The sequence below is a fragment of the Geotrypetes seraphini genome, chromosome 5 (assembly GCF_902459505.1).
Source record: "Geotrypetes seraphini chromosome 5, aGeoSer1.1, whole genome shotgun sequence".
Taxonomy (NCBI): domain Eukaryota; kingdom Metazoa; phylum Chordata; class Amphibia; order Gymnophiona; family Dermophiidae; genus Geotrypetes; species Geotrypetes seraphini.
The window spans coordinates 126,964,631-126,986,715 of NC_047088.1; the positions used below are offsets into that span (position 1 = coordinate 126,964,631).

The following is a 22,085-nucleotide window of genomic DNA, read 5'->3' on the forward strand; positions in this document are numbered from 1 at the left end:
GCCTGAAATAAAGATGGGTCTATACTATCGACCACCCGGGCAAACCAGAGATATCGATGAAGAAATGGAAGACGAGATGAAGCGTGAATGCAAAAGCGGTAACACGGTTATTATGGGAGACTTCAACTATCCTGGGATAGACTGGAGTCTTGGAATCTCAAAATGCGCTAGGGAGACAGAATTCCTGGAGGCTATACAAGATTGCTTCATGGAGTAGCTTGTAAGAGAACCGACGAGAGGAAATGCCACTCTGGATCTAATCCTAAATGGGTTAAAGGGACCAGCAAAGGAAGTGGAAATAGTAGGACCGTTGGGAAACAGCGATCATAATATGATCAAGTTCAAGGTCGAAGTAGGAATACCGAAAGGAAATAGAACCATAGTGACAACGTTCAACTTCAGGAAAGGAAACTACGAAGCAATGAGGAAAATGGTAAGGAAGAAACTTAGGAACACTTCCAGAAAATGGCAAATGGTAGAACATGCCTGGTCTTTTTTCAAGGACACTGAGCGAGGCGCAAAATCTGTATATCCCCAAATTCAGAAAGGGGTGCAAAATGAGTCGAACAAAAGACCCGGCGTGGATAACTAAAATAGTGAAGGAAGCGATAGGAAATAAGAAATATTCATTCAAGAAATGGAAAAAGGACAAAACTGAGGACAACTGGAAAGAGCACAGGAAGTATCAAAAAGAATGTCACCGTGTGGTTCGAAAAGCCAAAAGAGAGTATGAAGAGAGGCTAGCCAGGGAAGCTCGAAATTTCAAACCGTTCTTTAGATATGTTAGAGGGAAGCAGCCAGCCAGGGAGGAGGTAGGACCGCTGGACGATGGAGACAGGAAGGGAGTGGTGAAGGAAGAGAAAGAAGTAGTAGAAAGACTTAACATGTTCTTTTCATCTGTATTTACAAATGAAGACACATCCAACATACCGGAACCTGAGCAAATCTTCAAGGGAGATCAAGCAGAAAAATTAACATCCATGGAAGTGAGCCTGGAAGACGTACGCAGGCAGCTAGAAAAACTAAAAACTGACAAATCCCCGGGTCCGGACGGAATCCATCCAAGGGTTCTGAAGGAACTAAAGGAGGAGATAGCGGAACTACTGCAGCAAATCTGCAATCCCTGAAAACAGGCGTGATCCCAGAGGACTGGAAGAGAGCCAATGTTACGCCCATCTTTAAAAAGGGATCAAGGGGTGACCCAGGAAACTACAAACCGGTGAGTCTGACCTCGGTTCCAGGGAAAATGGTGGAAGCACTTATAAAAGACAACATCGACGAACATTTTGAAAGAAACAAACTTCTGACAGCCAGCCAACATGGTTTCAGCAAGGGGAGATCGTGCCTAACAAACTTATTGCACTTCTTCGAAGGAATTAACAAACGAATGGACAGAGGTGACCCCATAGACATCATATATCTAGACTTCCAAAAAGCCTTTGACAAAGTACCCCACGAACGCCTACTTCGGAAACTGAAGAACCATGGGGTGGAAGGAGATGTACATAGATGGATCAGAAATTGGTTGGCGGGTAGGAAACAGAGGGTGGGAGTGAAGGGCCATTACTCGGACTGGAGGAGGGTTACGAGTGGTGTCCCACAGGGCTCGGTGCTTGGGCCGTTGCTATTTAATATATTCATAAATGATCTAGAAACAGGGACGAAGTGTGAGATAATAAAATTTGCGGACGACACCAAACTAGTTAGAGGAGCTCGGACTAAAGAGTACTGCGAAGAATTGCAAAGAGACTTGAACAAACTAGAGGAATGGGCGACGAGATGGCAGATGAAGTTCAACGTTGAGAAATGTAAAGTACTACATGTGGGAAGCAGAAACCCGAGGTGCAGCTATACGATGGGAGGGATATTATTGAAGGAGAGCACCCAAGAAAGGGACTTGGGGGTAATGGTGGACATGACAATGAAGCCGACAGCACAGTGCGCGGCGGCTGCTAAGAAGGCAAATAGAATGCTAGGCATAATCAAGAAGGGTATTACAACCAGAACGAAAGAAGTTATCCTGCCATTGTATCGGGCGATGGTGCGTCCGCATCTGGAGTACTGCGTCCAATATTGGTCGCCGTACCTTAAGAAAGATATGGCGTTACTAGAGAGGATTCAGAGAAGAGCGACACGTCTGATAAAAGGGATAGAAAACCTTTCATACACTGAGAGATTAGAAAAACTGGGACTCTGTTCCCTGGAGAAGAGGAGACTTAGAGGGGATATGATAGAGACTTACAAGATCATGAAAGGCATAGAGAGAGTAGGGAGGGACAGATTCTTCAAACTTTCGAATAATAAAAGAACAAGAGGGCACTCGGAAAAGTTGAAAGGGGACAGATTCAAAACGAATGCTAGGAAGTTCTTCTTTACCCAACGTGTGGTGGACACCTGGAATGCGCTTCCAGAGGACGTAATAGGGCAGAGTACAGTACTGGGTTTCAAGAAAGGATTGGACAATTTCCTGCTGGAAAAGGGGATAGAGGGATATAGATAGAGGATTACTGCACAGGTCCTGGACCTGTTGGGCCACCGCGTGTGCGGACTGCTGGGCACGATGGACCTCTGGTCTGACCCAGCGGAGACACTGCTTATGTTCTTATGTTCTTATGCCTGTCCAGGTGGTCCTCAGGGGTGGAGACATAGACAGTGGAGTCTGACTGGCAGCCCAAAGATCAGTTTGGAGGATGCATTTCCAGCAGTGTGGCAGTGAATTCTGAACCAGCCATTGAAAAGGCTGGAAGCAGGTGCAACAGCTGTATCTCTGGTATCAGTGAGTACAGAGGAGCTGACAGGCTCCAACAAAGATTTTCAAAAGTTAATTTCAAGGGGTTTTGAAGGTTTCTAGTGTTCCTTTGTGTTCCCCCCACCTGAAAAATCCTATTTTTGTAATTTTTTTCATTTTGGGAAGTGCCGTTTTTAGTGTGTTTTTGGCACAAATTCAGGTCTGGCAGCCATCTTGGATTTTCAACTATCTTTTTTTCAACGTCTCCTTGCTTCTTTACAATTCAGATTTTTGTCAGGAAAACTGCTGGAATGGAGTCCTTAGGTTTCCTAGTTTGGAGTCATACCAAATTTGTGCAAAATTGCCGCCTTTAGAGCGTTTTTGCACCATGTGCCACTGTCGTGGGGGGGGGGGGTGCGGTAACTACTGGTTCAGCCTCCTCTTCACAGAAGCAGATGATTACATGCTCAGCTAACCCATTGGGGCAGCTACCATTGCTTTCAGGGCTTGGTTCTGCGGCTTTGTCTGTCAGTCGCGAGATGGACCCTCCGCAGCCTGAGAAGTGCAAGTCTAAGTCACCTAAACATAGAAACATAGAAGATGACAGCAGAAAAGGGCTACCGCCCATGAAGTCTGCTCACTCTGCTTACCCACCCCCTGTCTATGCCCTAATGACCCAATTTCCTTATCTTGACCCTCGTAGGGATCCCACATGGGTATCCCATTTATTCTTAAAGTCTGGCACGCTGTCTGCCTCGATCACCTGCACTGGAAGCTTGTTCCAATTATCAACCACTCTCTCTGTGAAGAAATACTTTCTGGTGTCGCCATGAAATTTTCCGCCCCTGAGTTTGAGCGGGTGCCCTCTTGTGGCCGAGGGTCCCTTGAGAAAAAAATATCATCTTCCACTTCGACACGTCCCGTGAGGTACTTAAATGTTTCGATCATGTCTCCCCTCTCCCTACGTTCCTCGAGAGTGTAGAGCTGCAATTTGTTCAGTCTCTCTTCGTACGAGAGATCCTTGAGCCCAAGATCATCCTGGTGGCCGTCCGCTGAACCGATTCAATTCTGCGCACATCTTTACTGTAATGTGGCCTCCAGAATTGCACGCAGTACTCCAGATGAGGTCTCACCATGGCCCTGTACAAGGCATTATGACTTCAGGCTTTCGGCTGACGAAACATCTATTGATACAACCCAATATCTGCCTTTCCTTAGATGAAGCCTTCTCCACTTGATTGGCAGTTTTCATGTCTGCACTAATGATTACTCCTAAATCTCGTTCTGCTGAAGTCCTAGTTAAAGTTTCTCCGTTCAAGAAGTACGTCCTGCATGGATTTCCGCTTCCGAGGTGCATGACCTTACATTTCTTAGCATTGAAGCCTAGCTGCCAGGTTGAGGACCAACTTTCCAATGTAAGCAGGTACTGTGCCATATAATTCTGTAAACTGCATTCACTTACTATATTACATAGTTTGGCGTCATCGGCGAATAGTGTTATTTTACCTTGAAGCCCTTGAGTCAGATCACCTATGAATATGTTGAAAAGGAGTGGACCCAGGACCGAGCCTTGCGGCACTCCACTGGTCACCTCCGATGTTTTAGAGAGGGTACCATTAACCACCACCCTCTGAAGTCTGCCACTCAGCCAATCATTGACCCATGCAGTTAGTGTCTCTCCTAACCCCATCGATTCCATCTTGCTTAGCAGCCTGCGGTGTGGGACACTGTCAGAAGCTTTACTGAAGTCCAGATACACGACGTCCAAAGACTCCCAAGCTTGTTACCCAGTCAAAGAAGCTGATGAGATTGGATTGGCAGGACCTACCCTTGGTGAATCCATGCTGACTGGGATCCCGAAGATTCCCTTCATTCAAGATCGTGTCCAATTTGCTTTTAATTAGTGTTTCCATGAGTTTGCACACTATTGATGTGAGACTCACCGGTCTATAATTCGCAGCCTCTACCCTGCAACCCTTTTTATGCAGAGGAACGACATTAGCTAATTTCCAGTCCAGGGGAACTTTCCCCTTACTTAGGGAGAGTTTGAATAGCTCAGCCAACTGTTTCGCCAGGACATCGCTCAATTCTCTGAGCACTCTTGGGTGCAAATTGTCTGGTCCCATGGCTTTGTTCACCTTGCCAGTTCACTATAAACTTCACCTGGTGTGAACTCAAAATTCTGAAACGGGTCTTCTGTGCTTTGTGTTGCCTTCAACTGCGGACCGTGTCCCGGTGCCTCACAGGTGAAGACTGAGCAGAAGTACTCATTCAGTAGTTTGGCTTTATCGGAATCTGCTTCCACGTAACTTCCGTCCGGTCTTCTAAGGCGTACTATCCTGCCTGTGTTCCTTTTTCTGTCACTAATATACCTGAAGAAGGATTTGTCCCCCTTTTTAATGTTTTTTGCCAGAATTTTTTCCACTCGAAGTTTTGCCTCCCTAACTGCCATTTTGACCGCTGTAGACCTGGTCCTATATTCTACCTTTGCCTCTCTTTTCTCCGTGCGCTTGTAGGAGAGAAACGCTTTTTTCTTCTTAATGAGGTGCGAGATCTCCGCGATGAACCATTGGGGTTTATTGTTTCTTTATCGTTTATTTACTGATTTTATGAAGCGGCTAGTTGCTTCATGTATGTTTGATTTCAGTGTTAACCACTTATCTTCTATATCATCGGTCTCCGCTTGGTCCTGCAGCGTCCGATGGACGAAATCTCCCATGCGTGCGAAGTCTGTGCCCCGGAAATTGAGTACCTTTTTTTTTCATGTTTGATCTAGGGAAGCCTTTCCTAAGGTTGAACCATACTATGTTGTGGTCCCTGGAGGCTAATGTATCTCCTACTGAGACCTCTGAGACGCTTTCCCCGTTGGTGAGTACCAGGTCGAGGATCGCCTGGGCCCTAGTGGGCTCCGTTACCATTTGTTTGAGACGTGCTCCTTTTATGGAGGTTAAGAGCCTCCTGCTATCGCTGGTTGTCGCTGAAAATGAGTTCCAGTCTGCATCAGGCATATTGAAGTCCCCTAGCAGTACAGCTTTTCCCCGTAGAGTGATATTATCTATGTCTTCAATTAATTCTGCGTCCATGTCTTCCAGTTGTCTTGGGGGTCTGTATACCACACCTAGATACAGGCATTTTTCTCTGCCTCTTGCCAGGTTTACCCAGAGGAACTCCCCGGTGTACTTGACATCTGTGACCCTGGTGGTTTTGATGTCCTCTTTAATGTATAGAGCTACCCCCCCCCCCTCCTAACCTGCCCTCTCTGTCCTGACGAAGTAGATTGTAGCCCGGTATAGCCATATCCCACCCATGTGAGTCCGTGAACCAAGTTTCAGATATTGCCACCACATCTAGGTCGGCATTCCTTATTTCATCCTCCAATTCTAGAAATTTGTTACCTAAACTGTGTGCATTGACATACATGGCCCTCCATATCTTGTGTTTGCTAAGTCCCTGTGAGGCGTATCCTACCCGAGTCGGTGTGACTCCTAAAGAACTGTTTGCAATGTGGGTACTTACCTTGGACATGGAAGAGGAGTTTCGATTCACCTCATCAGGATAATTCCTTTCTGCACTAATATGTGAATGGGTACCCTCCCCCGACTTACCTAGTTTAAAGCCCTGTGAAGTAGGCGGGCTAGACGGTGTCCGAAGACGTTCTTACCCCTAATGGTCAGATGGAGTCCGTCTGGTCCCTGAAGTCCTTGTAGCGCTTCCCCATGGTTTAGGAATCCGAAGTTCATATCCCGGCACCATCCCTGTAGCCACTCGTTCGTCCTCAGGATACATTCATCTCTGGCTCTTCCCTTGTCTCTAACTGGGAGGATCGATTAGAAAACCACCTGCGCTCCTGTCCGCTTCAGCCTCTCACCCAGTGCTCTAAAGTCTCTGGTGATGGTCTCCGGTGTGTTCCTGGCAGTATCGTTGGTTCCTATGTGGACAAGAAGCATAGGAAAGTGGTCTTGGGGCATTAGTAGTCTATCCAGACTGGCGGTGACATCTCGTATCCTGGCTCCAGGCAGACAGCAGACCTCCCTAGATTGCATATCCGGTCTGCAAATTGGTCCCTTGGTGCCCCTCAGCATGGAATCCCCGATGACTATTACTCTGCGCTTCTTTGGGGTGAGCCGATCAGTTGTCTCTGTAGATGGAGCTGTGTGTTGGGCTTGCTCCTGTTCCTGCTCCTGTTCCTCATCGGCAGTTCCTTCCTGAAGAATCTGGAATCTGTTCCGCAGGGTGAGTTGAGGGGTTGATGTATAGCTGCCCTGTTTGTAAGAAGAAGGAGAAGATGAAGAGATTGAAAAAAAGGGGGAGGGGGGCCTCCTATGTTTGCCCGTGGAGGAGGTCACCAGCTGCCTGGAGTCAGTGCCACTAGCCATTTCCTGTATCCCAATTGTTGGTTTCAAAGCTGATGATTTGGGCGTCTCGAGGATGGACTTGTTATGGGCCTGCTCGGTGATTTGGGACAGCTCCTGGACGACTCCGTCGATGTAGGCCTCATCTTCTCGGATGCTTCTCAGGCATATCACCTCCTCCCTGAGGCTCCTTAGTTCCTGCATGAGATCTCCATCCAGCTGCGCGTCCTCCTCTGTCTGTGTAGAGACTGTAGTGTAGCACTAGGGGATGGTCTCGGTCTGCACAGAGACTTCTGTCCACCGTCCTAGGTCCTCCTCCTTCTGCACGCAGTCCGTGGTCGCTTCCTGGATCCCCATAGCGAGTGGAATACTGGTCTTGATTGTAGACTTCGCGCTTCTTGTCCTCCCTGCCATTGCTGAGTTGTAATTGAGGTCTGCCTGTCAGTAAGGTAGAGAATTAGGAAAATTAGAAAAATCTGTCTGTGAGCAGGTGTGAGATTTTGAAAGATTAGGGTGTCTGAGAGTTGGAAGATTGGGGTATCTAGTGCTTGAAAGATAAGGGTGTCTGAGAGACTGAGAGTTTGAGATGTCTGAGAGGGTTGCTGTCTGTGAGTTAGTATGAGAGCCTGTACAATTAGGGTGAAGGGATAGTGTGTTTGAGAGGTCCGCTTGTTGCCCTAAGGTATCGTTGTCTTGTGTAGTTTGGCTCTTCGCAAAGGCGCTCTCGTTAAGGCGAGCGCCTTTGCCGCTCGCCTTCGCCACGCGTCGAACGGCTGCGCGCCGTTGGCTCGTCCCCTTTTATGGGGGGAGTTTGGCTGGTGACGTCAGGAGTGGGTGGAGTTAGCTCTCGCCTCTTCCCCTGCTAGCACCGCCTTCTCTGCTCCTCTCTCTGCTTCTTCCTGCTAGCACACTCTCCGCTCACTGTGCCCCAGGGTCCAGATACCTTCTCAGAATTCATGAGATTTTTGTGGTCTGAATTTCAATCCAGGGGTCCAGCTTCTGGGTGCTCTTCTGTTCCCTCTGCTACGTATCTCAGCAGTGGAGTGTGCTTGGGGGTCTTTGTGCCACCGCCTGCGACATCTGTTCTTCCTTCCCAGACTGTTTCAGGGGCTCCAGCGGCTGATCCGAACTTCCCACCAAGATGTCTTAGAGCTGAGTCTGCAGTTGACTCTGGAGGCTAGAGTCAGTATGACCTGGTGGCTTCATTCTCAATCGCTCTGCCAGGGCATTCTTTTAAGCATTGCCTCCTGGATGATAGTAACCATGAATGCCAGTCTTTGTAGCTGGGGGGGGCTCACTGTGGTTGTCTTCTTCTTCAGGGCTGTTGGACTCCGTCACCAAGGAAGTGGTCGATCAATGACGGCAGTGGCCTATGTTAATTGTCAGGGAGGAACCAAGAATTCTCTCTTGGCTCAGGCGGCTCGACTTCTTTTCCTTTCGGCATAATGTCATCTCCTGGTGCTGACGGCAGCGCATGTGGCTGAAGTGGAAAATATTCAAGCAGATTCCTCAGCTGTCAGACTTGGGAATCTGGGCGAGTAGACCCTAGTGCAGCAGGCGTTTTGGGCGATTGTGAGGCGCTGGGGGCAGCTCGTCCTCGTCCTCATGGCCACAGCACGAAACAAGAAGGCACCATGCTTCAGTTGCAGATCCAAGCCCGGAAGCGAGAGACTCGATGCTCTAGAAGAGCAACTGTGGCCTCTGGAGGTTCTTCTATATGTTTTTCCACTTTTATCGCTGAACAGCCGGGTCCTTTGGAGGATTGCAACTCATCCCAGCTGCGTCATTCTGGTGGCACTCAATTGGCTTTGAAGACTGTGGTACATGGATCTGATGTGGCTGCAGGTGGAATGCAGTCTGCGCCTGAGTGTCTATCCTGACCTTCTCACTCGGGCCCTGTAGCCATAGAGGATCTGGGTCACTTTGCTCTTATGACATGGCTCTTGATCGTGCAGCCTTAGAACATAAAGGCTATTGGGAGCTTGTGATAGCTATGCTTTTCAGGTCTAAGAAGTCGTCCACGGTGTCGGCTTACACTAAGGTGTGGAAAACCTTTCAGCACTGGTGTGATCAGGAACAAGTGGACCTTTATTCGGCTCCGGTATCATGGGTCCTTTTCTCTAAGCTGGTCTGGATATAGGCCTCACGGTGGTGGATCCAGGTGGTCTGTCCGGTTTTAGATCCCAGGATCATCAATTCTCTTTGGCGTTGCATCCGGATTTTGATTGGTTTTTGAAAGGGGCTCTTAGGTCCAGCCGCTCGTTAAAAATCCGTTCCCAGCCTGATACTGTCTGGTCATACCAGTGCTCCTTATGAGCCCCTTAGGGATGTGTCTCTCCTGGATTTAACACTCAAGACCGTTTGTTTTTTTTTCTAGTCACCATCACTTGGGCCAAGAGTTTCTGAATGGCAGGCGTTGTCGTGTCAACACCCTTTGCTCCGAATTTCTGAGACTGGAGTTTCCCTGCGGACAGTTCCTTTTTACCCAAAGTGGTTTTGGCTTTCCATGTCAATCAGAAAGTGTTTGCCTGTTGTGCAGCCGACGGGTTCCAAACATCAGGATCATCTGCTCAAGAAGTTGGACGTGCGCAGGGTGCTCCTGCATTATTTGAAGGTCACTAATGAGTTTCACTTTCTGACCATCTGTTTATGCTTATAAGGCTACGATCTCCAGGTGGATCCGTAGAGCCATTTCATCCACTTATATTCTTGCGGGGCAATAGTCCTCTATTTCTATTAAGGTGCGTTCTGCCAGGAGTGTAGCTTCTTCGTGGGCCAAGCTAGATCGTGGGCCAAAGCTAGGGCGATGACGTGGTCTTCTTTTCACATGTTTGCCAAGTTCTACAGAGTGGATGGATGTTGCTGCCAGATAGGACTCTGCCTTTGGGTCCTCAATCCTAAGGGCCGGCGCAGCAAACCCACCCTAGCTTTCTTGGGGGACTGATTTTGTATGTCCTTGTTGTCTAGAATGTCTCACCTATTCCACTGGAAAAAGAGATTATGTACTTTTCTAATAAATAGGTGAGACATTCTAGACCACCAGCTATGTCGTTGCTGTGTATGTTTTCAGATTCTGATTTCAGATTTCAGTCTCCTTCTGCTTATTCACTCTGTTTCTTGGAGACCGGTCAACCCTTTGAGATTAAGAAGAGTTTGTACATAAGTATAACCTGGGAGTAGTTCTGATCTCCTTTGATGCCTCTATTGGTGGTTAACGGTATGGTTTAATTGTTTAAGTAGAATAATAGTTTAGCCCCAGGGGTGCCCAAAACGTCAATTGCGATCTACCGGTCGATCGCAGAGGCAATGCTGGTAGATCGCTGAGCCAGTGTTCCACCTAGTCTCTTTAGCCGGGCGCTCTGCGCTCAGATGACACGTTTCCCCCTCAGCATTCTCTGTTCCTCCCTCTGGACCTATCACAGTTGACAGTTAATTACGGCAGCCTGCAGAGCAAACGTAGCAGGCTGCCATTGGCCTCTGTAGCACGTTCTCTCTGCCGTAGTCCCGCACCTGACATTAAAGGAGATGCGGGACCGCGGCAGAGAGAACGTGCTACAGAGGCCGACGGCAGCCTGCTACGTTTGCTCTGCAGGCTGCCATAATTAACTTTCAACTGTGATAGTCCCAGAGGGAAGAACGGAGACGAGGACAGTCACTTTGTGCGGGAAGCAGCGAAGATAAGGCTGTGCCCATCGCGAGGGCCCCGGTGGGATGGGATTGGGGGGGGGAGACAAAAGGACCTTAAGGAGGAGATAGGGAAAGCAGTCTTGAACCAAAAGAGAGGGGGAAGACAGGGCAGATCCTGGACTACTAGAGGAGTTAGAGAGGGGAAACATCCTGAACCGAGGAAAGAGAGATGCCAGACCCTGGGGAGGGGGAAGACAGAGTGAGAGAGACAAAGACAGAGTGCAAGAGACAAAGACCTGAACCAAAGGTGGGAGGACTCAAAATGTTTGCAGAAGGAAGATAGAGAGAAGGAGAAACCTGAAACAAAGGGGAGGCAGAAGAGAGGGGGGCAAATGTTGGACTATGGAAGGTGCAGACAGAGAGGGAAAGACCCTGAGGAAGAACAGAAATATGCACAATCATCTCTGTACCCCCTTATGCCTGTTTCTGTCACCAGATTCTCCCCCTTCCCCTTCACCCCATCCAGCTTTCCACTTTACTCTCCCTACCTCTCTCTCTGCCCAAGGTGGCAGGCTATCACTTTGGCTGGCCTGTTTGCCACCTTATTCTCTAGCCACCTGTCATCCCATGCTCCATGTCACCATTGCCTCATTCTCCCTACCCCTCATGATGGTCATCACCTGTCCCTTTTGCTAGTTCTCATATTAGCCATACTGCCTGCTTACTTGCCTTTGCTATCTTGTGCCCCCCTTCTCTCCCTGTCACCTCACTCTCTCCCTTCATGATAGTTCTCACTCTTTCTTCTCCTCACCCTGGCCTGCCTGTCACTTCCCTCTCCTTTCCCCCTAGCTGTCCCCCACAATCCCAAGCCCACCCCTGCCTAACCTGTGGGCTAAATTGACTCCTCTCTTTCCTCCCCCACCTGTCACATGCATGCCAAATCCCAGCATCCACCAAGCCTTTCCCCCTCCCCCACCCCCACTAACCAGACTCAGCAGCACCAGCCAGCTCCTGCCAAGTGGTCTGGCAGTGGGAGGCTGTCTGGCCCTCTCCCAGACAATCACCCCAGGATCTGCAGCCACCTTCACCATGGCAGCGGGGAGCCAAGGAGGGGAAGGTGCAAGGTTCTGGCCTGGCCCGGCCTCCGAGGTCCTTCCCTTCTCTAGACCCAGTGCCCACACTTACCCCGTGCAACTTTGGCCAGTTCAGGTGGGGGCGGGGCGGGGCAGGGCAGAACACAGCTGGGAGCCACATCCCACTCCTTGCTCGGGCGGCTGCACAAAGGCAACGGAAAGTGAAGCTCCCCAAAAGCAGCAACTCAGTCACCGGCTCTCCCTCCTCTGGAGCTCATCACATAGGCAGTAAGCTCAGCACAGGCACACATTGGTTCAGCTGCAGCACAATGGGCCAATCACAAATGACCTTAGAACTCTGAGTTCATTTGTGATTGGCCTGTTGTGCTGCAGCTGAACCAATGTGTGCCTGTGCTGAGCTTACTGCCTACATGATGAGCTCCATACCTACGTGACATGCTGCTGATTCATCGGAACTCGGAGCTCAGCGCAGCGCTGGAACTGAAATAAGGTAGTCCTCGAGTCGGGAAGATAAGAACCCCAGTTCAATCCCCGTGGAAGTCCCGTGGGCCTTGGAGGGGTCCCATGGAATTCCTATTGACAAAGGAGGAATACCTGTGGGATCCCCGCAGGATTCCCATGATACCAGTTCCAGTGCAAACCTCTACTGGCAGGCAGAGTGAAAAAGCTGGAATTGATTTCTTCTGTAGCTCATGCGAGTGAGGTGGAAATAACCCTATGGTCTAGAACAGGGCTGCCCAAGTCCGTTCCTCGATATCTACTGGCAGGCCAGGTGTTGAGGATATCCACAATAAATATGCACGAGAGAGATTTGCCTGCACTGCCTTCTTGGTATGCAAATTTCTCATATGCATGTTCATTGTGTATACCCTGAACACCTGGCCTGCCTGTAGATCTCGATGACCGGACTTGGACAGCCCTGGTTTAGAATGTCTCACCTATCTACTAGAAAAGAGCTTGCCAGGGAAAGTAAATAATCTCTTTTTACTTATTATTTTTAGCAGGCCTAATCACATACATTTAACACATTTTGGTGCATTTGTCCCTTTCCTCTCTGGCCATACACCATGTTATAATGATATTTTAAATAAATTAATGTGCCTTAGGAATATATAGCTAAATATAATTAACAGAAACATTTTTTAAACTAGGAGAAATCATATGTGTGTGTGTGTATATATATTGCTGTGTACAGGACAGAAGGGAGGAAAATTATATTTATGAGGGGTGGGGATTTACTTTTGTAGGTTAGAAGTAGTTGTGAGGGAAGTGTTTGAAGATGAGAGGTAGAAAAAATTTGTTATGTACAGCAGAGTTTCTCAACTTCTTCAAGCCAAGTACCCCCTAAGTCTAATAAATATCAGTCGAGTACCCCCGCCCAAGCTCTGCCTCAGACCCCACCCCCATAATAATAGTACTAATTGTAATGCAATTTCTTCCATCCATTTTTCATATACAAACATTATAATCTTAATACATAAAGGCAACCACAAAATTAAAAAAACAAAGCACACTGTATGCAGAGAAAATGTTAATTATCATTTATAGAAAACAAAATTATCATTTATATTCAATTTTTTCCAAAGAGGTCAAGGCAGATGACTTTAAAATATGCAATGTCCCCTCAGTAACAACTATAGAAAAAGACAAATATAGTGCAAAATATGGACAGCAGATATAAATTCTCAAAGCTGACGCATTTCGATCACTAAATTGAAAATAAAATTATTTTTCCTATCTTTGCTGCCTGGTGATTTCATGAGTCTCTGGATGCACTTCCTTCTGACTACGCATCCAATATTTCTTTCTGCCTCTTGCATGCTTCCTCTCCTCCAGACCTCATTCCATCCACAACCAACATCTCTCTGTCCCTCCATGAGTCCAACTTTTCTTCCTTTCTCCTCCGCCTCCGCCCCAATTGGCAACATGTTTCCCTCTCTCTCTCATTTCCTCCCCTGCTGCAAAGGGAGTGGGGAAAGAAAGAGAGATCAGGGTGCATCTCTTCCACTCCCTCTACTGCCATATCCAACATTTCTCCCTCCCTTCCACCAGTTCAACATCTTTCTCTCTGCCTCCTGCATGCTTCCTCTCCTCCAAGTCCTCATTCCCTCCCCCAACCAACATCTCTCTCTCTCCCTCCATGAGTTCAACTTTTTACTCTTTGCCCTCTCCCCCTTCCCCTGTGTGTGACATTTTTCTTCCCTCCTCATAAATCTCTCACTCTCTCTCCAAGTCCAACACGTTCTGCCTCCTGCATGCTTCCTCTCCTCCAGACTTCATTCCCTTCCCCAGTCAACATCTCTCTCTGTCCCTCCATGAGTCCAACTTTTCTTCCAACTGTGTCGGCTGCGGGGGCATCATGGGCAGAGATTGCCGAAAGTGGCTTCAGCAGCCAGGGGGAACAGCGGGCAGGAACGTGGGATCCCCGCCAGCAGCTGCTTCTACGGACAGGTGGGAATTGGTGGCCAGGCCGCATACCACGTGTTGAGAAACACTGATATACAGTATATCAACTACTGGAAACTTGGAAACTAATTTGGAGGTATGGAGGCAGAGTAGGTAGGAGATGGGGAGAGGTAGGTGGTGGTAGATACTGGGCATCGAGTGAGCTAGGTGGGAGTATTTTGTTCTAAGTTAATACCCTTCAAGTATTTGAACGTCTGAATCATATCTCCCCTGTCCCTCCTTTCCTCATGATGCCAGGCCGTTAGGACCGAGGGCAGTCAAGACATTTCACTGAACTTGTGGATTGTGCCCTTCCCTAGCATCCATTCTTCTGCACTGCTTCTTGGCTTTGACATTCCTTCTTAGATTTTATCCTAAGATAAAATATGACAAAACTTGGTTTTTAACTGCCTATTTATCACTAAACTAACTTTGTACTTTGCAGTAGAACTAGTACTAAGTTGCTCATTCATATTACAATAAAACTCTTGTCAATAACAGCTTCAAAGAATAGCTATCCAACCAATTTCTAACCACATTACCATATTGTTATGAATAGCCAGCTGCATTATGAGGATATTGTAGGACCATGAGTGACCTAAATTTGTCCCATACTAATACATATTTTAACCATATCTTAGCTACATGAGGTAGAACATATTCAGACTTATGGAGGCACGTTCTGATAAGGTTGAATTTATACCATAGTCTTATGGACCATCTTACTCAATCAGCCCTTCCTCAATCTCCTGCTATCTCTGAATTCCTATAGAGAAAATCCCAGGGCATGGGCTTCCGTATTTTCTTATGCCTCCCTCCAAATAAATAAGTACATTTCGGATTATATTTTAATAGCCACAGTTTCTACGTATCTGATCATATCATACCTTAAGCCCTATATATTATTTAACTGTTTCATTCCCAACAGGTGGGCTTGTGAAGAAGATTTTAGAAACGAAGAAAGAATATGAGACACAGCAGCAAACAAAGTCTGTTGAGAAGGTAATTGATTATAAAAGTTATTTATTCACTTATAGTTCAACTGTATTTCAAGAGACTGATTGCTTAATGAGAACAAAACTTTCTAACAACTAGTTGATTATAGCAAACTAAAACCTTATAGAGAGCAATTCTATAGCTGGGCACCACAGTTTAAACTCCCAGTTTACGTGAGGTGTGAGCTTATTTTATAACAGCAATTATGCATGTAATTTCCATTATAGAATACTAGCATAAGTTGCCATTAATGTACCTACATTTAGGCATGCATTCTTAAATATCAGCAGCAGGTGTAAATGCACAAAACTAAATGTATCACTTTCAGGCATAAATTATAGTGCCCTGCCCATGTTCCTCCCCCTGTGAATGCCCTCTTGCACCGATGTGCTAAAGCAGTTGTGTGCAACGTTATTTCCTGTGCAAACAGCATACAACTCCTTACGAATGGGTTAAGCACCTCAAGTTGCTTGCAGAAGACATCAATCATTTTCTTCTCTCCTCCCCCTTAAATCTCAGGGCAGCACTCCCTCTCCTCCATGTGCTCTGTAGTATATTTTTTGGGATTTAATCCAATATTTTTTTCAACACTTTCTAAGAAGTTCCTAGTAGTCATGGAATAGCTCCCCTTGAGAGAAGGGTAAACTTTGGAGTCTGTAGCCAGGAGGGCCACACTTTTTAAAAAGAGCACCTGCCTGACTAGCCTATGTTAACACTTGGGTTATTCCATGTCAAGTGATCAAGGGCTCCCTGCATGACCATCACGGATTTTGATAAAACTTTATGCACAAAGTTCCACATATATCAAACAAACTTTGGTAAAGTTTTAGTTTCGCCTGTGGAATATTCGTGGAGATATAGCCATTTGTTTGACCCCATACTGCAATGACATACAGTACGACAGTGACATTCTGACAACTTTGAGACACAATATCTCACGAGCTATGTTTCCAAAAAAACTGAAACTTAGCTACCCTGCACAACTTTTGGAGCTCTATTCAGTGCTATCAATAATAATTTTTGTCGCGCACTGAGTGAATGGCTGAATTACAGTAAACTTGGCCGAAAAAATTAGTGCTCCAAAAAAAGTCAAAGTTTGACATTACTTAGCTCCCACAATAATTGAGTAATAAATGCGAAATTTGGCGCATAATGTCTCAGTACAACGTTGTTTTCAAAAGTACAATTTCAACCTCCAAGCTCTTTCCATTAGTTTACAAATTAAGTGTAAAGTTGCTAATTTGTATAAAAAGGCCAAAAATAGGGTATTTTCAGCCTGTTTTTACAGAAAAATACCTTTCAGAAACTCTTTCAAATCAGTCTCATTAGAAAGAGCATATTTCAAACCCCCTAGAAAAGTGGGCTTCATTTTTCAACGCAGGTTAACAATACCCGAAAAAGGGGGACAAAGTTGGAAGATGTCACCATGGCAACGGCCTACGTTTCAACTTACAATTATGTCACTTTTCACACTGTTTTTCCCTGTTTATTTTTACTCAAGCTTTGGGTACAATTATAGTGTTCTTAATTAATGATTATTCCTAACTAGAAATTGAGGTGATAATTTTGTTGCATGCAGATCACAAATTACAACTTGTTTTCTTTTTCAGATCCACATTATTATTAATTCAGTTTAAAATGGATGCCAACGAATCGACTAATAATAATCCTTTTCTGCCAGACTGTGCCATTGGGCAAAAATTGTTGTCAAAGTGTCATGACGGCACATTTTATTCTAAAAAATGTGGGCTCATTTTTTTACATAATTTGTCAACCGATGAAAAATTGCTTATCACTCGGCGCTCTGAAGTTGAACTGATGGATAAAGACCAAATCTGCCTCCACCACAAAGCAAAGTATCTCGACAAATACGAATTAAAGCAAACATCGTGTTGTAATCCATTTGAAAAGAAAAATCACATTGTTCAAAGTGGATTGTTAAAAGTCGATCTTGCCATGTCTAATGATTTTAGAATGGCAAAATAAATATCAAGCCAGGTCAGAAACTTTGCAGTAGGTGCAAAGCCCAATACGTTTCAATGAGTGAAGCTACTGCAGCATCTTCATCTTCAGACGATTTTGATATCAGCATCTCCAATGCAGTTGATCAAAGCTTGACTGCTTTAGGAACCTCTCCATTGAAAATTCGAAGGTTAGCTAGTAGAGATAAAGCCGGCTATGTGATACGAAAAATTGAACGTGTGCAGAATGTGATAGCCAAGAAGATTACATCTGCTGCTGGAGTTTCAGCTGAAGAAGTTGGGCCGTCTCGTCAGTCTGTAGAATGCAAGTTATGTGAAGATTACACTGACCTCATTGAAGAAATGAAAACGAAAATTGCAATATCCAACAGGTCAATGAAAGTTCAATTATTGACGATGGCCCCAAAAAGTTGGTCAATAAAGGAAACAGCAATGAAGTTTGGCGTTTCAGAGCGCATGGTCAGAACAGCCCAAAAAGTAAAGAAAGAGAAAGGCATTTGTTCTATACCTGATGCAAAAATTGGCAAGTCCCTTCCAAAAGAAATTGCAAATAGAGTTCAAGATTTTTACGAAGACGATGAATTCAACAGAATATGTCCTGGCAAAAAAGATTGCATTTCAGTCCGCCTCAATGGTTTAAAAGTACAAAAGCAAAAGTGGCTGCTGTTGTGTAATTTAAAAGAGCTGTACGTGGCGTACTGTAACAAATACGGAACTGAAATTGGTTTTTCCAAATTATGTGAGCTCAGGCCTAAGTGGTGTGTAACCGTTGGTGCATCAGGTGCACACTCCGTGTGTGTCTGCACGATACATCAAAATGTAAAGCTCATGCTACAAGGCGCCAATGTCAAAGAGAACTACAAAGTTCTTATGGAAAAAACTGTGTGCGACCTAAATGTCAAGGACTGTATGCTACAACGATGTCAAAACTGCCCTGGTGAAGAAGAACTAACAGCATACCTGGAAGAAATATTCAAGGATTTAGATCCAGAAGAATCAATAGAATTTAAGCAATGGATTCATGCTGACCGTGAAACATTAGAAACAAGCGTACTAGAACATAAGCAGTGCCTCCGCCGGGTCAGACCATAGGTCCATCCTGCCCAGCAGTCCGCTCCCGCGGCGGCCCAAACAGGTCACGACCTGTCTGAATCACCCTTGCCACCTTGGTTTCCCATTTAAGTCCTATCTTCCCATCGAAGTCCTAACCCTCCGGTCTTGCATATGCACGACCTGGTTGGGTTTCTATACTTTTTACCTGGATACCTCTCTCAGTATCCCACGATCCCTTTATCCCTCAGGAATCCGTCCAATCCCTGTTTGAATCCCTGGACCGTACTCTGCCTGATCACTTCCTCCGGTAGCGCATTCCAAGTGTCCACGACCCTTTGGGTGAAAAAAAACTTCCTTACATTTGTTTTGAACCTATCTCCCTTCAGTTTCTCTGAATGCCCCCTCGTACCTGTTGTCCCCTTCAGTCTGAAGAATCTGTCCCTATCCACCCTCTCTATGCCCCTCATGATCTTGAAGGTCTCTATCATATCTCCACTGAGCCTCCTTTTTTTCAGAGAGAAGAGCCCCAGCCTATCCAACCTCTCAGCGTATGGGCAGTGTTCCAGCCCTCTTACCAGTTTCGTTGCTCTCCTTTGGACTCTCTCAAGTACCGCCATGTCCTTCTTGAGGTACGGCGACCAATACTGAACGCAGTATTCCAGATGTGGACGCACCATCGCTCGATACAATGGCTTGATGACTTCCCGTGTCCTGGTTGTTATGCCCCTCTTTATGATGCCCAGCATCCTGTTGGCTTTTTTCGAGGCTGCTGCGCACTGTGCAGATGGCTTCAGTGATGCATCCACCAGCACACCCAAGTCTCTCTCAAGTCTGCTGTCTCCCAACAATGCCCCCCCCCCCCAATTTTTAGTTGAACAACGGGTTCTTTTTCCCTATATGCATGACCTTGCATTTTTCCATGTTAAAGCGCATTTGCCATTTGTTTGCCCAGTCTTCCAGCTTGTCCAGGTCCCTTTGCAGGTCCTCACACTCCTCCCTGGACCTAACTCTGCCGCACAGTTTGGTATCATCTGCGAATTTTATAACCTCGCACTTTGCCTCTTTTTCCAGGTCATTGATAAATATGTTGAAGAGTAACGTCCCCAGCACCGATCCCTGTGGCACACCGCTCGTGACTCTCCGCCAGTCAGAATATTGGCCCTTTACTCCGACCCTCTGCAGTCTACCCGACAACCAGTGCTTGATCCATCTGTGCACATCCCCTCCCACCCCGTGGTTCCACAGCTTCCTAAGCAGCCTTTCATGTGGCACCTTGTCGAAAGCCTTTTGAAAATCGAGGTAAATGATGTCTATGGGTTCCCCATTGTCCACCCGACTGCTTATTCCCTCAAAGAAGTACAGAAGGTTCGTTAAGCATGACCTTCCCTTACAGAATCCGTGCTGGCTTGTTCTCAGTAGGCCATTTCTCTCGATGTGCTCGCAAATGCCGTCCTTGATCATAGCTTCCACCATCTTCCCTATAATTGAAGTCAGGCTCACCGGCCTGTAGTTCCCGGGGTCACCCCTTCTTGAAGGTCACACCTTCTTGAAGATAGGTGTGACATTCGCCAATTTCCAGTCCTCTGGTACCTCTCCAGTTTTCAAGGATAGGTTGCAAACATGCTGGATTGTGCCCGCTATTTCTTGTCTTAGTTCCTTCAGAACCCTTGGGTGGATCCCGTCCGGGCCCGGTGATTTGCCGCATATTAACCTGTCTATCTGTTTGAGGACATCCTCCTTACTTACCTCTATGTGCTCCAATTTTTCGGCCTGTTCCCCACTCATGAGCTCCTCTGAGTCCGGTATATTAGATGTGTCTTCTCTCGTGAAGACCGACGAGAAGAACGTGTTCAACCTCTCAGCTACCTCTTTATCCTCCTTTATCACTCCCTTCCTATCCCCATCGTCCAACGGCCCCACCTTCTCTCTCACTGGTCGCTTCCCCTTTACGTAACTGAAGAATGCTTTGAAGTTTTTCGCCTCCCTGGCCAGCCCCTCTTCATATTTCCCTTTTGCTTTTCTAATCTCTCGGTGGCATTCCTTTTGGCATTTCCTGTGCGTCTGGTGATTTTCCTCCGTTGGGTCCTTTTTCCATCTCCGGAAGGATACTTTTTTGTCATTTATTGCCCTCTTTGCTTCAGTTGACATCCAAACCGGGTCCTTTGACTGCTTGTTCTTGCAGCCTTTCCTGAAACTGGGGACGTACGTTCTTTGTGCTTCCTGCAGGGTGTCCCTGAATAGGGTCCAGGCGCTTCCTACAGTCTCCATCTTAAAGATGTTTCTGAGCTTCCTCCCCACCATTTCCCTCATAGCAACATAGTTCCCTTTCCTGAAGTTAAGTGCAGTTGTTGCAGTCCTCCTTACTATGGGTGTCCCCCTTTCTAATGTGAATATGATCGCGTTGTGGTCGCTGTTGCCTAGTGGTCCTCCCACTTCTACCCCTCTTGCAGGCCCCTCTAATCCATTTAGGATGAGGTCAAGAGTAGCACCCCCACACGTTGGTTCCATGACTATTTGCTCCATGAAGCAGTCCCTCACAGCTTCTACAAATCCTGTTTCCCTAGTGCAGTTGGAGTGACCCGTACTCCAGTCTATCCCCGGGTAGTTGAAGTCCCCCATCACTGTTAAACTTCCAGTCCTGCATTCCTGTCTCAGTTCAGCTTCCAAGTCGTGTCTGACTCCTTCTGGCATACCAGGTGGGCGATAGTACAGCCCCAGCTTTATGCCTGCACCCTTGTTTCCCAGCAATTTGATCCATAGCGATTCCAGCCCCTCTGCCTTCATTGCCATATCCATCCCGACCGAGTAGATAGAGTCCTTTATATATAGTGCTATGCCTCCCCCCTTCTTGTGGGTCCTGTCCCTCCTATAGAGCTTGTACCCCAGCAGCGCCACATCCCATTGATTATCCCAGGACAAGCAGGCAGGTATTCTCACTAGTGGGTGATGTCATCCGACAGAGCCCCGATGCGGACATCTTGCAAGCATGTCTTGCTTGAAGAAACTCAGAAGTTTCGAGATGCCCGCACCGCGCATGCGCCAGTGCCTTCCCGCCCGATGCTCCGGGCGTGTTTCCTCAGTTCTTTTTCTTCCGCGGAGCTGAGAAGTCTATCTTCAATTTGCACCCATTGAATCTCTTTTTTGCCTTCTATTTTGCCGCGGGTTGAGTTCTTTTGGCTCTCCTGTGCATTTCTTTCTTTCTTTGATTTCTTTTTCAAAAAAAAAAAATGTTTACCTTCCGATACCGGGTCGGCCGCGTGGCTGGGGCCCCGCGCCTTCGACCTTGCGGCGGAGCTTTTCCGGCCTATGTCCCGGCCGATCACCGGTTTTAAAAAGTGTAGCAAGTGCCAGCGCGCGATTTCGCTCACGGACCCTCATCAACGCTGCTTACAGTGTCTGGGACCGGATCACTTCCCGAAATCGTGCCGGCCTTGCTCCACTCTGACGGCGAGAGCGTTTAAGCGTCGCTGTCTGCTGTGGGAGTCCATGTTCAAGATGGAAGCTTCATCGGATCCTGCAGCTTCGACATCGACATCGACAGGTGCTTCGACTCCTTCTGCGAAGCCCTCTGCCTCCCCGGCTGCTTTGGGCCTCCTGAAACCGGCGTCGTTCACACCGGTTTCGGCCCCGGCTTCGGCGCCGATGCCTTCATCCGTCTCCTCGGAGCAGGTATCGACCCCGACAGTTCCTCCGGTGGTGCTCAAGGTGCCGAAGACTGGCAAGCAGAAGCACGTAGCACCCAAAGAACGCGGAGACCGTGCGGAAGGGCCCCCTTTTGGTGCGGATCCCTCCATATCGGCTTCGTTGC

The 22,085-nt window shown here is 47.1% G+C and overlaps 1 protein-coding gene across 1 annotated transcript in view; it reads left to right on the forward strand.

The window, feature by feature from the left end:
* LOC117360389 (TRAF3-interacting protein 1-like) overlaps positions 1-22,085 on the forward strand; it is a gene marked incomplete at its 3' end in the record, with an annotated part of 741,717 nt that overhangs the window by 627,944 nt on the left and 91,688 nt on the right. The window contains exon 12 of the mRNA XM_033944098.1: positions 15,175-15,248. Coding sequence (XP_033799989.1) covers positions 15,175-15,248 — 74 coding nt within the window. The remainder of the gene's footprint in view (positions 1-15,174; positions 15,249-22,085) is intronic.